Consider the following 13176-nt stretch of genomic DNA (forward strand, 5'->3'; position numbering starts at 1 on the left):
CTACCTCTCTAATCCCAGCAGGTCTCCGCTTGTGCATACACATGCACATACAGTCACACTCACACAGTCTTGTGTTACTGTATTAGTGAGGAGCTCACAGGAACTATATTTGTGTTCTAACACCTCACTCTTTCCTTTGATTTCATTTGAACCTGACTGCACATGAATATCTGGACTTGGAGGGTAACACTCATTTCCCAGCCCAGTATCTCTATGGGTTATATTAGACATTTCTGGTCCTCACTATTCATGTCCAATGCCAATGTTAAGTGCTAGTGCAGGAGGTAGTGACTCCTGTGTAGCAAGGTGCAATGTAAGGGCATGATGGTTGGTGTGGTATAGCATACAGTGTGTAGCATGACAGAATTTCATGTAGGAGAACGGAGTTGGCTTCCAGCATATGCCTTTTTATTAACCATCACCACAACCTATCCCTGTGCTTAAGGTGCCCAATTCTAACCACGTTTTAAGGAAAAATCTGAAGTATATTTACTGCATTGAATCATGAAATGACCACAATATGTCATCAGAGATTAAGGAAACATGGTAAGTTGAAATACTGGCTTCTCTAACAACAATACTACAGCCAGCACGTCTCAATTTCCATTCTGGTGCAGATCGTCTGTTTTTGTTTTGGCCTTCAGTTTGATTTGATTGATGTCAACTCACAAAAACCAACAAAATTATGATTAAAAAATTCTATGGCTTAATTTGTGAACCAGACATGCCTTAGTAATTTCAGAATAAAGGTGCATCTTACAGATGACAATATAGATTGATATTTTCACTTTGAATTTAGATCACTGAACAGCAAATCGATCCAGATCAATGTATCATTCATCCATTCATTCATTGTTCACCAAAAGAGTGTCTATTTACAAGTCATAAGAAATCATTTATAATCTTTGATGTTTATGACGGGTAAACTGAGCAATATGTTAACAGAGTCTGGCAAAAGCCGGCAGTCGCTGAATCTGTTTTTTAGAGCAGTGGGATTTTGTTTTTGGGATAATGGGCTTGACTTTACATTGACAGAACTAACAGTTATTAACAGCTGATCAAATTACAGTGTAGGACTCACCGTCGTTTGTCATTGTCAAAGAATAATGTGCTCATTTTGCACTTGTGTAGGTTCAGGGCTTAATTATAGTCCTAACACGTGCACTGACAGCTGCAGACACCATGGACACCTATTAGTTGTGTTTATTCTACTTTCTAGAGTCAGCTTGAAGGTCAATGTCCCTGCAACCTGCAGGCAACCTGTCTGAGGTTCAAGTCTGGGAGGATGGGGCGAGGGGAAACAACTCGCTCCAATATTTTGAATTTGGACTGCAGTATCCACTTTTCAGTGCTAGGGCGTTAAATATTTCACCCATAACCAGAGTTCATTTGCCATAAACAAGATCTCTACCTCACCATAATCACATTGTAGTTGTCATGCACAAATATTGTAGAACATATTTTTATGGAAGCTTTTTTGATGAACAATCACTACCAGCCCTAGGCTCTTAAAAATGGGTTTGATTTAATGAAAACCTTAATTATTACAACTTTAACACTCATCTCTTATTACCTTAACCTGAGTTGAACTGAAACCCAAACTCCACACCCATACCAAGGACTTACTGAAATGTCCACTCCTCCTCATTTTTTCCATTTTCCCTGAGTTTAAACTTATCCTCTTAAGTGCAATCACACAAGGACAAGCAGGCAAACACATTTTTTTCTCTCAGTAGCTGACTGTCAACTGTCACTGGTCGCCCACAGCCCTGCAGCCCATTTTAGATAATCCCACCACTCAATAATCATCATCAGCTCGGCAGGCCAGTTCAGTGATTACACCAGTGGTGAAGGAAGACGAGAATATTCGAGAGGCTAATCGCCCCAGACAGCCTCATCAGCACATCAGACCCGCAAACCATCGGCTCAGCAGCTGTTCACTGTAACGCAGCGAAAACGCAGGGTGCCAGAATGTATTTCAGAATTTGTGAGTAATTATTGGGATTATCCTTGGGTTAAAAAATGTGGGGGGTTGTTTAGTTAGACATTTTTTAACACACAGAGCACCCTTGGTGAGAAACAGTCACTCCGTCATTCAGCTCCTGCTACGTTAATCACAACCACACATGAAAGCTGTCCATCACAACCACAGTCTTCAACTGGTGGTCACTTGATAGCTCTTGAGAGTTACCGTATACGCTTTGTTCACAGATATCTCATCAGTAGTTTTGGGAAAGGAAATACGGATGGTTCTATACCACTTTTTCATGTCCGATGCAGATATAGATAGTGCAGCCTTGAGTATCTGCAGATACTGATACCAATCCAGTACTGTCTTTTTTCTCGCTCTTAAAGTAGCTGTTACTAATACATTTCTATGGGTGCACTTTGCTAAACCTAACCTAATCTAAAAACATCATGCTCAATAATGAAACAAATGTGTTACTCATGACACACCTGACTGAGCGGTACCCTCAAGTAGATATATTACTCTACATCCATTCCAATATCAGTGCAAACATTATTTGAAATGGACATATCTATTTTTGTAAATAAAGGGGGCAAAAATGAGCCTTAACACTCTCTAAACCCTACACTTCACTGACACTAGTCAAGGAATATCCAACATCACCTTTCTGGTCACAACCATGTCTCTCAAATCTCTACACTACTCTTAACAGCAAAGCAGAATTAATACCACGTGAAGACATTTACATTTTGAAGGTAAAAGAATTGGTGTAGGTTCACTTGACTGACCTCACTGGGTCTTTGGCCTAAGCTCATATGGGTGTCAACTAGAATAAAAAGAATTAAGATAACTGACATGGTGAACAAAATTAAATTTTCTGCTAAAAATTTTAATAAGAATTCAGTCATGCCCATTCAAACCCATGACATGTCTTGTTCTTCTGCCAGAGCCAGGCAGAGGCCCACTATAAGGGGAACCGCCATGCTCGGAGGGTGAAGGGGATCGAGACATCCAAAACAGCTCGTCTCCAAGATGGCGACAAGCAGCACCCTCCCCCTACTGCTTCGCCCACCCCACCAGGCCCCTCACCATCCAGCCCTGAGCCTGATCCTAATAAGCAGGGTGAGCATCACCTGATGATGTTACACACACACATGCGCGCACACGCACGCACGCACACACACACACACACACACACACACACACACACACACACACACACACACACACACACACACACAGAATGGCACAGATGCACAACACAGCTGTTGTGTGAAGTGATAGAAACTAACCAGAGAGGAGTGTTGGTGGTCTGATGGTATGATTTTATCATGACAGAAAAGAATTAAACTGATCTATACACATCTAAAGAGTCGAGATTTGGTTGGTTTGGAGAGAGAAATATTTTGCTCATAAAACTGTGTTTTCCTGTCCGAAAAGGGAGGCTGATGGCAAAGTAAAGCAGTGAAAATATTCTAAATTTAGCATACAATTAAACTGATTTTGATAATTTAAGGTAGACTTATTTTTAAGTTGGTCAAGTAGCATTTTGTAGCTGACCTTTCCACAGCAGTACATGGCTTAGCTTCTGTGCTGGTATTCCTGCTGCCTCTCCAAACTGGGGCCGTGACTAGATAAGTATGTCACGCAATCCCACTTCAAATAATCTGAACTTTCCCTTTCTTATTGAGTTGAACTATGACATTAGGAAAAAACACAGTAGGGATGTACAATGTACAGTAGTTAGTCATTAAACCTCGTCAAGATAATGTGTCACCACACAGGGGTGGCCAGACCTTCTGGCAGGTTCAGATGAAGAAGCGTTTCAAGCGCAGAACTTTCGCAGACTAGCAACGTTTTTATTTTCATATTTTTATATCAAGATCATCAGGGTTGAAGGGGTAATTCTATGGCTGACTTTCCAAAAATTATTCACTAACCTGAAAACTTTGTGCTGTTTGCAGATGACACCCAATCCTGTCCCGACTCTAACAAGTCATCTTTGACCCCTAGCCACCTTCCAACACCCACACTGAGCTCAGCAGACGCAGACTGTCCCCTCTTGCCTTCTGTCAGCACGCCTTTGCCACCATCTCCCTCCCCCTCCGCGGCCCTCAGTACCCCCCCTGCGGATCCAGCGGCAGCTGGTCTTCCTGACACCCCGTCCCCAGCACCTAGCCCTTCTTCAGCAGAGTCAGAGGAAGAGAAAGCCAAGAAGCTTCTCTACTGTTCCCTGTGCAAAGTAGCTGTTAATTCCCTCTCACAACTGGAGGCACATAACAAAGGTAACTCCAATACAGTTTTGTCAGACTGCAAATATTCATAAATACATCACGCCACAGTATGCACAATCTTGAAAGTAATAAACTTCTAAATATTATGCAGTAGAAACAACTTTAGACACCCTGAGGCATGGGTCCTTAGAAGATATTCTGCACTTTTTTCTGCATTTTAAGTTTGGAAAACTAAAGCAGATGCATTAATGCCACTTAGTGGTAAGGTTAAAGACTGCATGGTTTACCTTACCTCCCACCACCTATGCTAAATATTCCTTCCCATTTGAAGTGGACTGCAGTTCTTCCTTGTCACCAACTACATGACTATAACACAACTGGATTCAGGAAGATTTTTCAGTGGGAGAACTCAATTTTCTCAGTCAACAGTTAAAAGCACACACTGAGGAATATGGACTGACTGGACATCCACATAAAATGTGGTGCAATTTTTCTTTCTTCATCCATGATAATATCACTCCAAACTACAAGCCAAATTAAAAAGAGAGGTCTTTAATTTCCTTTCAAAAACTGCACTGTAACAGTGTAGTGCATACACCAGATTGCCACCAGAGATTATATCTTTCTTTATACTGTTACCAGGTACCAAACACAAAACCATTCTGGAGGCTAGGAGTGGACTGGGACCCATCAAAGCATACCCGCGTCTGGGTCCTAAACCCAGCCCAGAGCAAGGAGGGGAGCTGTCCTCTGACCCTAACACTCAGGAACGCACCTTCCACTGTGAGATCTGCAACGTCAGAGTCAACTCAGAGCTGCAGCTCAAACAGGTGAGAAACCCACACAGATCCAATGTGACATTGAGTGAAGTAGTAGTAGTGAAGCAATCTCAATATCCAAAATCTGTCCTTTCTCATTTTATGTAACAGCATATTTCAAGCCGGAGGCATCGGGATGGAGTTGCGGGCAAACCTAATCCTCTTCTCAGCCGGCACAAGAAGCGCACAGACTTTATGGTAGAGACTCAGTTTGTCTTACAATCAAATTTCCTATTTTTTCAATTGACCCTTCCCAAATCCTGCACATTTTTGCTCTGTGCTCCAGTAACAGTTGAGAAAACTTGATAACCCAGCAGAACCTTGGTCAACTTTCTCCTTTCCTATTTAATTTACTCTGTGAACCAGGCTCATCTACGTTGAAAGAAACCAATAGTAATGTCTGGATTATAACCCTCGATTTGCAAAACTCTTGCAAGATTTGTACACATTGTTTCTTCACTGTATACATGTTTTATAATGTTGTTATAATGCTGTGGTTAAAATCTGGGTAGGTTAAGGGACAGAAAACTATTTGTTAAAGTTAGGGAAAGATTGTGGTGTAGGTTAAAATGATCATGAATGATCTTTCATGAGCGTGGGATTCTCTTCTAGGCATGACTGAAAACCACATTTTGAAGATCGTAGAAACATTTTGCTGAGGGACCTGTAAATATGATAAATAGTCACATCTTGGGGCACAATGGTAGCTCAGTTGGTAAGAGTGTGCGCCCCATGTACTGAGGCTTTCAGTCCTCTGCAGTGGCTGTGGATTTGATTCCAGCCAGCAGTCCTGTGCTAGTTAGTTAGCTAGCATATTGCTAACATTCTCTAACTCAGCGTTTCCCTATCCTTGTCCTCAGGGTCCACTGCCCTGCATGTTTTAAGTATTCCCCTGCTGCAACACACCTGATTAAAATAAGCCTGTCATTAAGCCTCTACAGAAGCCTAATAATGACCTATTCATTTAAATCAGGTGTGTTGGAGCAAGGAAACACCTAAAACATGCAGGGCAGTGGACCCTGGGGACCAGGGGTCCTCAAAACTTGCTTTTTTTCAACATAAACAAGCCTAACACATTGCAGGAAAGGAAAAAGCTCACAGAGGTTCTGCCAGATACTAGGGGTGCAACAGATTACAAAACTCACGGTCCAGAATGATTCATGATTATTTTTCAAATCAGTAAAATAAAAAAGGTTAGGGTTAAATTAATTAACGTGACTTAAATGAGACCTCTGCAGTCTCTCTCTGTCTGTAGTCACCACTACAGTAATGGCAAATATAATAATAATAATAATAATAATAATAATAATAATAATAATAATAATATACAGTATACTCCTAATACTATACTGCAGTGTATTATAGTATACTATAATACATATAATAATACTATACTCTGTAGTCTTGCTCAATGCCCCACCCACAGCACTTTCTGACTGGTTGAACGTCAAGAGTATGCGTTACAGAGAGGCAGACACAGAGTTGCACCATTGAGCTGAGCAGATCTGTGTGTCAGATGAAGGCAGCAGATATCGCTGAAGTTACAATAAATGTCACAATCTTATGATCTATTTCTACGATGACAATCAAAACCAGTTTCACCAGTGAAAGAAGACTCTGGTGCCACACAGAGCGTCTCAGAGTAAAATGCAGCAGCATATGTCTTGTCTGTTCGCTGCAACTCTCCAAGAGATTTTGGGAATTATTCATTTAAAAAGTAACAGTAACAGTGACAGTAAAACTGGCTACCGAGCTTGCTCAGCTGTTACTGGAGCATAGAGCAAAAAGGGATGGGTGGGGAAGGGTCTATTCTCCCCCATGAAAATATTATGATTTATGTTTCAGGAAAATTCTCACATGCTCCAGTACTTAAAGTTATGTCTCATTTACTATTTTTTCTTGACTGTTTGAAAGGAACTTCCAAAAACTTTGGGGGCAGGACTTTTACCAAGTCCTCTAGCTGTTGCCGCAGCGATGGCAGCCGCAGCCTCCTCCAATCAACTGGCACTACGTCCTCCTGGGCCAACTTCCCATCCTCATCCCCATCACCACCTCCTACAGGGAACACCCATCAGCCTGCTGAGGCCCGCCCCCGGTCCTATTCGCACCACACATGGGCCAATCCTCTTCACCCCTTACTGATGGCGAGAGAAAGAGGACGAATCAGGAAGAAGCACACTGTGAAGTGGAGGCCTGCAACTATGTGCCATCAAGAGCCAAATCAGCTGGTGTGGCTCCAGCTGATGTTTCATCATAATAATAAAAACAGTGAACATGAATATGACTCTTAATGGTGCATAGTGTGGTTGCAGACCACTGCTGTTATGCTGACAGGGAGAACCAGAGATAACTGACAAATCTCAGACATTTCAAAGAGACTGTATGTTTCCATTCTCCCCAGTTTCCCGTCATCACTCAACTATCTGCCAATCATCAAGTAGACTCTGCAGATAGTTTGAAGAAGTTTTTATCAAGCATGGACTTCTCTGAGCATCCTCCAATCTGCAACTGACTAATTATCTTCATCTAACATATGACCCACTGTATCTGACTCAAAACCCTACCTCTCTTATGTTTTTAATGTTCACCTCTGCAAGGATTCATTACATATCCAAAGCATTAATGTTATCAAAAACATGCCCGCTGGGTTAGATATAGTAGTTGCCTCTAATGTTAGCTGGTATCATGCTGTAGCTGTCACAGTATAGTGGATTGTACCACTGTAAAGTCCTGTTTTTGTGGCCTATAAAGAGAATAAGGTACAGACAAGGTACCATATACCATTTCTGCAGTTACTGGCAAACATTTCTCTGTACTGTATGTCTACATTTTCACAACTGGCCTATATGGCCTATATTTACCTCTGTGGGACAGAAACAGGAAGCAAAACAGGAAGAGCAAAGGGTAGAAAACTACTTCATGTCTTAAACTGTACTGATGCATACATCAACCGCATTTATGGTTTGGCAAAGGTGGAGAAGTAATTGCTAGTGGCACACTATGCAGCTATCACTGTTTATTCTAACGGTCTGTGTAAAACACAGTACGGTCGGTGTAAACAGGATTAGAATGAGAGGAAAAACCCATGCTAAGTTAGTTTCTTTAGTGAAGGTTAAGACTGCCCTCCTGACTGACAACAACCACGTGGATAAAGTCCCACAAAGCACATAGGTCTGTGGTGAAAAATCTACATGTAAATGGTTTAAACACATTTCAAACTATGATCTATCATTTTTCATGTGCACCTCACTGTGCAAAACAGAAAGGTTTCAGTGTCTTAATGGAATAGGTTCAACACTGTGAGCACAGAAGGACAATGGTTGATTTATGACTTTGGTAGCAAGTGCATTATGTGCACATTTAATGATACAGACCACATTTTCACCACATATAAGGAGTGTGGAAAACAGTGGGATGAAAGACACCAGCATTATGTTATGGACAGAAGACAAAAGGACCACATACACAGATAAGTAGCTGTATGCAAAAAAAAAAAGACAACCCACCATTTTTTGGTAGTATTATAGGCCTGTAGTGGGATATAAAATGTTTAGTTTGTCTGCCCTGCCTTGTGTGCTCCAACCCTACATGACCCTGAACCATCCCAGTGAAAACTGTCATGATGGCTTGTGAAACATTAGAGGGAAGCTTTAGGAAACGGAAACTGTAGCAATACTTTAAGCACTCCTGCTAACTTCTCTTGTTAACTGCAATAAAAAGAAAATGTCTACAAATGTATGAATTGTTATTTAGGAGAAGTGTGTTGAAGCATTACTGTAAATGTAGATTATTAAAAAATGAGAAAAGGTACATGTTGGGGCTTCCTAATGGTTAAATTAAAACAAAATTATATATAAAATCATTAAACTGAGTTTATGGTTGTAAGAAATGGTGATTGGTGAATTTATTTTTATTTATTTATTTATTTATTTATTTATTTATTTATTTATTTATTTATTTATCATTTTTACCAGCCATGACAGCATGGCTGGTATTGTTTACACCTTGTGAGTCTGTGTTTGTGTATCTGTGTCATCATGATAAGATGTAGTCATGGAGACACCCACTGTAGCAGGAACTACTATAAAAACAGTTTTGAGTACTTTGCCAAGTGTTTATATTCTGTGGACATATTTCATCAATGCCACAGTGTGACAACCGTACAAGACAGAGTTACAAAACTATGTGTAGAAATGGTGTGTAGTAGAGATCAAAATGAAGGCCAAGTTCCAAGATGGATGTTGCAAGTACTGGCCCACATTCATTTTAAGTCGCAGATTATTGTATCCCACTTTCAATAATTCCCATCCACTCTAAGGCATTTTTCAACTGTCTGTGGACATGTGATCATGTCACCAACGGTGCAAGAGTTACAAAACTTAACAGGTGTGTAGTTGAGATTAAACTGAGACTGAACTAAGTACTGAGTACTTATGTAATAATGTAGTAATATACTGAGTACTCATGGGTTGGAATATCCACATGTTGACATGCGTGGCTGGTGAGATCCCATTGCAAGATAAAATGTAATGAGATATGACAATAACAATGTGTCACAATTGCAATCTGTTGTATGACTCATAGGGCAATGTGAGCATACAGTGTGCACAGTGTGAGTCATGTTTAAAATCTTTCAAATCACTGTCTGTTTTAACATGCAGCTACAACACTATTATATTTAGTGACAAATATTCAATAAAATATATCCACATTTTGGCTTTCAAACTATTTTGCAATCAGAAACTGATAAAGTGTTTACAGGTTCAACAAACATGAAGGCATGAAAATGATAAATGCAGTGTCTGTAGGAGTAGTTAACTTACAAAAAAGAGGATGCACCTTCAATAATATTGTAACAGGAAGCATGACAATCAAGATAAGTTTACTGCAGACAATAACAAATACAAGACTTCAACATATAAAACGGCGGGTGGAAGTCATCATCTTAAAGGTAAGAGATTAATACTGCTGTTTGTGTGTTTGAACACATTTGTTCGCCTGAGTGATTAAAAAAAAAGTTGATGATGATGTAGTGCTGAATGCTGGGATTTGCTTTTGTTTAGGTTTTGAATTGTCAGCTAAAACAAACTATTTAAAGCCATCACGCTGACCTATTAGTGGGCTAGATAGATTAGATGGGCATTTAGACCTGAGGTTTTCAAAGTAGGAGGCGGGCTTTCCAAGGGGGTCAATAAATGGAAGAGAAAAAGTGTTACATTGGTTATTACATTAAGTATCACTTAAGATCACATAGAATGTGTGATTTGGTTAAAGAGATACTTCCGAGATACAGCATTGAGGAATTTTACTGTTTTTCCCTCTTTCCCAGAGTCAAAAAAAACATTTTAGACAGAACTTTTAATGTATGTGAAGTTATGTCAAACAGCAAGATTAAGCTATCTTGTCTTAAATGTAGAGTTCTATGGGATCAAATAACAAGTAAATATAACTTTTACCAAGCTATGTCTGATCGGAGGTCCATGGGCTCAGACTTTGAAAAGCCTTGTTTTAGACCAAACAATGAATTATTCTATTTTAAAAAAGGATTCAGATGTAATCTATTTGTGAGCAGCAGAAGGCTCTGTGCAGGTTATTTAGACAGATAATGCTGCAGTCTTTCACTTCAGTTATTTAATATCTTCTCCAAGACTGTTTCTCTTCACTGATATGTTTATTTACTTATGAAGAAGAGGTGTATAATTTGAGAAATTCTAATACCAGTTAAAAAAAACTATATTGTTTCCTTCGGTGTTGCTTATGTGGTCAACAGCCACCAAAAAAAAAGCCAGCTGCCCTTCTTCGTTGCCACTGCACTGCCAGTTAACTGGCCGACATGACTAACACTCAAAAACATTTGAGGTGGTGGTAGACAACCTCTTGTCATTTAAAAGTGGTATGCTGACCTATATTCTAATTCCTGTTACTCAACAGAATGAACAATACAAACCTAACAGAGGACGACCTCTTCTCCTGCTACAGCCCTTCAGTCGAAGGCTATCGCTACTTTGCTGTGCTCTGGGGATGTGCTGTGACCATCACTGGCACAGTGGGAAACCTGATGACCATTCTAGCTTTCTCCTTAGACTCACGTCTGAGGACTCGCTTCAATGTTCTCATCGTCAACCTGGCTGTAGCTGACCTCCTGTACTGCACCATGCTGCAACCCATCATTGTTGACTCCTACCTACACCTCAGATGGCGCAGTGGTCAGCTCTGGTGCAGCATCTTTGGTCTGCTCATCATCCTCTCAAACTCTGTCTCCATCATGACCCTCTGTCTGGTAGCAATGTGCAGATACCTCCTGGTCTCAAAGAGGGCTGTGTTTGACCGTGTCTTCTCTGATCGTGGTCTTATTTTACTCCTGATCTCAGTGTGGGTTGTAGGCCTGGCTACCTTTGGCCCCCTCTGGTCAGTTTATGTGTTTGTACCACAGGTGTGCACATGTAGCATCCATCGGACCAGGGGTCGCCCCTTCACCACGATGCTGCTATTCTTCTACTTCCTCTTCAGCCTGCTCTGCATTGGTGTATTCTATCTCCTCATTTACAGACGGGTCCTGATTGCATCACAGGCTCTGCTCCGCTACCGGTTTAGCCGACGATTGTCCAGACAGAAACCAACTTCCTCAGCACAAGAGACAGACAGCAGTGGTATGGCCAACACATGTAGCTGTGAGATAAGCAACACAGCGGAACCAGCCCAAAATACATATGAGATCACATGTGAAAAGTCCTCCCAATTTACCCAGGGCTCTGCCACAGCCGCATCAGCAACTGAGTCTCCATCTGATATCAACACCACACCACCTCCAACCACACCTGCTCCCACAAATGAAGCTTCCTCAGCCCACATCATAGCCTCAGGAGATGATAAGGACATGAAGCATGTGACGCGCATGTGTTTAACTGTTTTCCTGTGTTATGTGATCTCCTTTGCTCCGTTCATGTTGCTCAACATGGCTGACAAAAATAATCGCGCCCCACTCCTACTTCAGATGTTCTGTGCAAACCTCACCTGGCTCAACAGCTGTATCAACCCCGTACTCTATGCTGTCATGAACCGACAGTTTCGACAGGCTTACCATGTGCTGCTCACCAGGGCTGCTGCTCCATTCACCTGGTGGTCAAGTCTGAGCTCCTGACCTGGACGTTACAGGGGTGTTTCTTTTCATATAGACCCCCTATGATATTCTGATGAAAAACAAAAATAAAGAAGTAAGGAAGATTTTGAAAACAGTAAAGACAACTTGTATTAAATTGATCAGGTATTACATAGCTACTCAGACAGCCCCTGCACTCTATGATTTCCTCTCATTATTCATATTGTATGATAGTATGAGCTCAAGCATCACCATGTACGGTCAAACAAAGACAGTAACATAGTAACTAAGAGTAAATGGCAATTCTAAAATACCACATTATAAATCTAAATTTGGACAATAAACTTTCTCCATGAAGGCCTGTCAACTCTTGGAATATATTACTCCGATTAGTAATCAGATTAATTCCAGATATAAAATACTTTACAACAAAGGTTAAGTGCAGGCTAAAAGCAGAAAAGCTGTACCAATTTTTAGCTAACTTTGCTTGAAATTACTCAGGTGTGTTGGTGTTTGGTCTATGTGTACTGGTATACCATGGCATGTGTAAGTCATTGTATTTTTCATTTCATAGAGATGCATGTCTTACAGATATGTGGAAGTAAAAAATAAAGTGGTACTTTATTGAGGTAGGTGAGGGAAGTGAGTATTCACAACAAGCAAATACCAGTTTTAAACTGGTGAGGTTAATACATAATGTTATGATATTCACTTTCATGTAATCAAGGTCATATTTAAACGTGGTTTGTATTATTCTTCCACAGAAGTGAAGTTGTAAAAATTAAACTTCAAGTGCACACATCTGATGTGCACAATCACAAGCAATTTCCACAACCTCATCTATACCGTGGTACAATACTGCCACTCAGTGGTAAGAATGGCAGGTTAACCACATAGTATGAGTGGTGGAGGCTGCTCTGTGTCTCATCCAGCAGTTTACGACAGCTGACAAATTTTAGCATATGTGGCAAATTAAGTTAAACAGTTAGACAACATACAGACAGGTTTGGTTTCAGCTCATTTCAATTTGCTATTAGCAGCTAATGTGTTGTGTTC

The 13176-nt window shown here is 40.6% G+C and overlaps 2 protein-coding genes and 1 long non-coding RNA gene across 4 annotated transcripts in view; 2 read left to right on the forward strand and 1 right to left on the reverse strand.

Moving 5' to 3' along the window:
• Nucleotides 1-7804, forward strand: part of LOC146331564 (zinc finger protein 385A-like) — a 43142-nt gene extending 35338 nt beyond the window's left edge. For both annotated transcript variants that reach the window (XM_084733031.1, XM_084733039.1), the window contains exons 4-8: nt 2917-3091; nt 3934-4254; nt 4846-5033; nt 5133-5219; nt 6936-7804. In XM_084733031.1, the coding sequence (XP_084589157.1) occupies nt 2917-3091; nt 3934-4254; nt 4846-5033; nt 5133-5219; nt 6936-7163 (999 nt within the window). In that variant the 3' untranslated portion in view covers nt 7164-7804. The remainder of the gene's footprint in view (nt 1-2916; nt 3092-3933; nt 4255-4845; nt 5034-5132; nt 5220-6935) is intronic.
• The window catches only part of LOC146331562 (uncharacterized), a 67334-nt gene that overhangs the window by 48487 nt on the left and 5671 nt on the right, over nt 1-13176 (reverse strand). The window lies entirely within an intron of this gene.
• Nucleotides 10954-12423, forward strand: LOC146331565 (G-protein coupled receptor 84-like). The gene has a single exon (XM_084744775.1). The coding sequence runs from the start codon at nt 10954-10956 to the stop codon at nt 12160-12162; it is 1209 nt and encodes a 402-aa protein (XP_084600901.1). The 3' UTR covers nt 12163-12423.

This window comes from Lutjanus erythropterus, chromosome 2, assembly GCF_056507025.1.
Source record: "Lutjanus erythropterus isolate fLutEry1 chromosome 2, fLutEry1.hap2, whole genome shotgun sequence".
Lineage (NCBI taxonomy): Eukaryota > Metazoa > Chordata > Actinopteri > Lutjaniformes > Lutjanidae > Lutjanus > Lutjanus erythropterus.

Bases quoted from the DNA above. Each gene is read 5' to 3' on its own strand.
- LOC146331565 (XM_084744775.1), top strand. From the start codon at position 10,954: ATGAACAATACAAACCTAACAGAGGACGACCTCTTCTCCTGCTACAGC.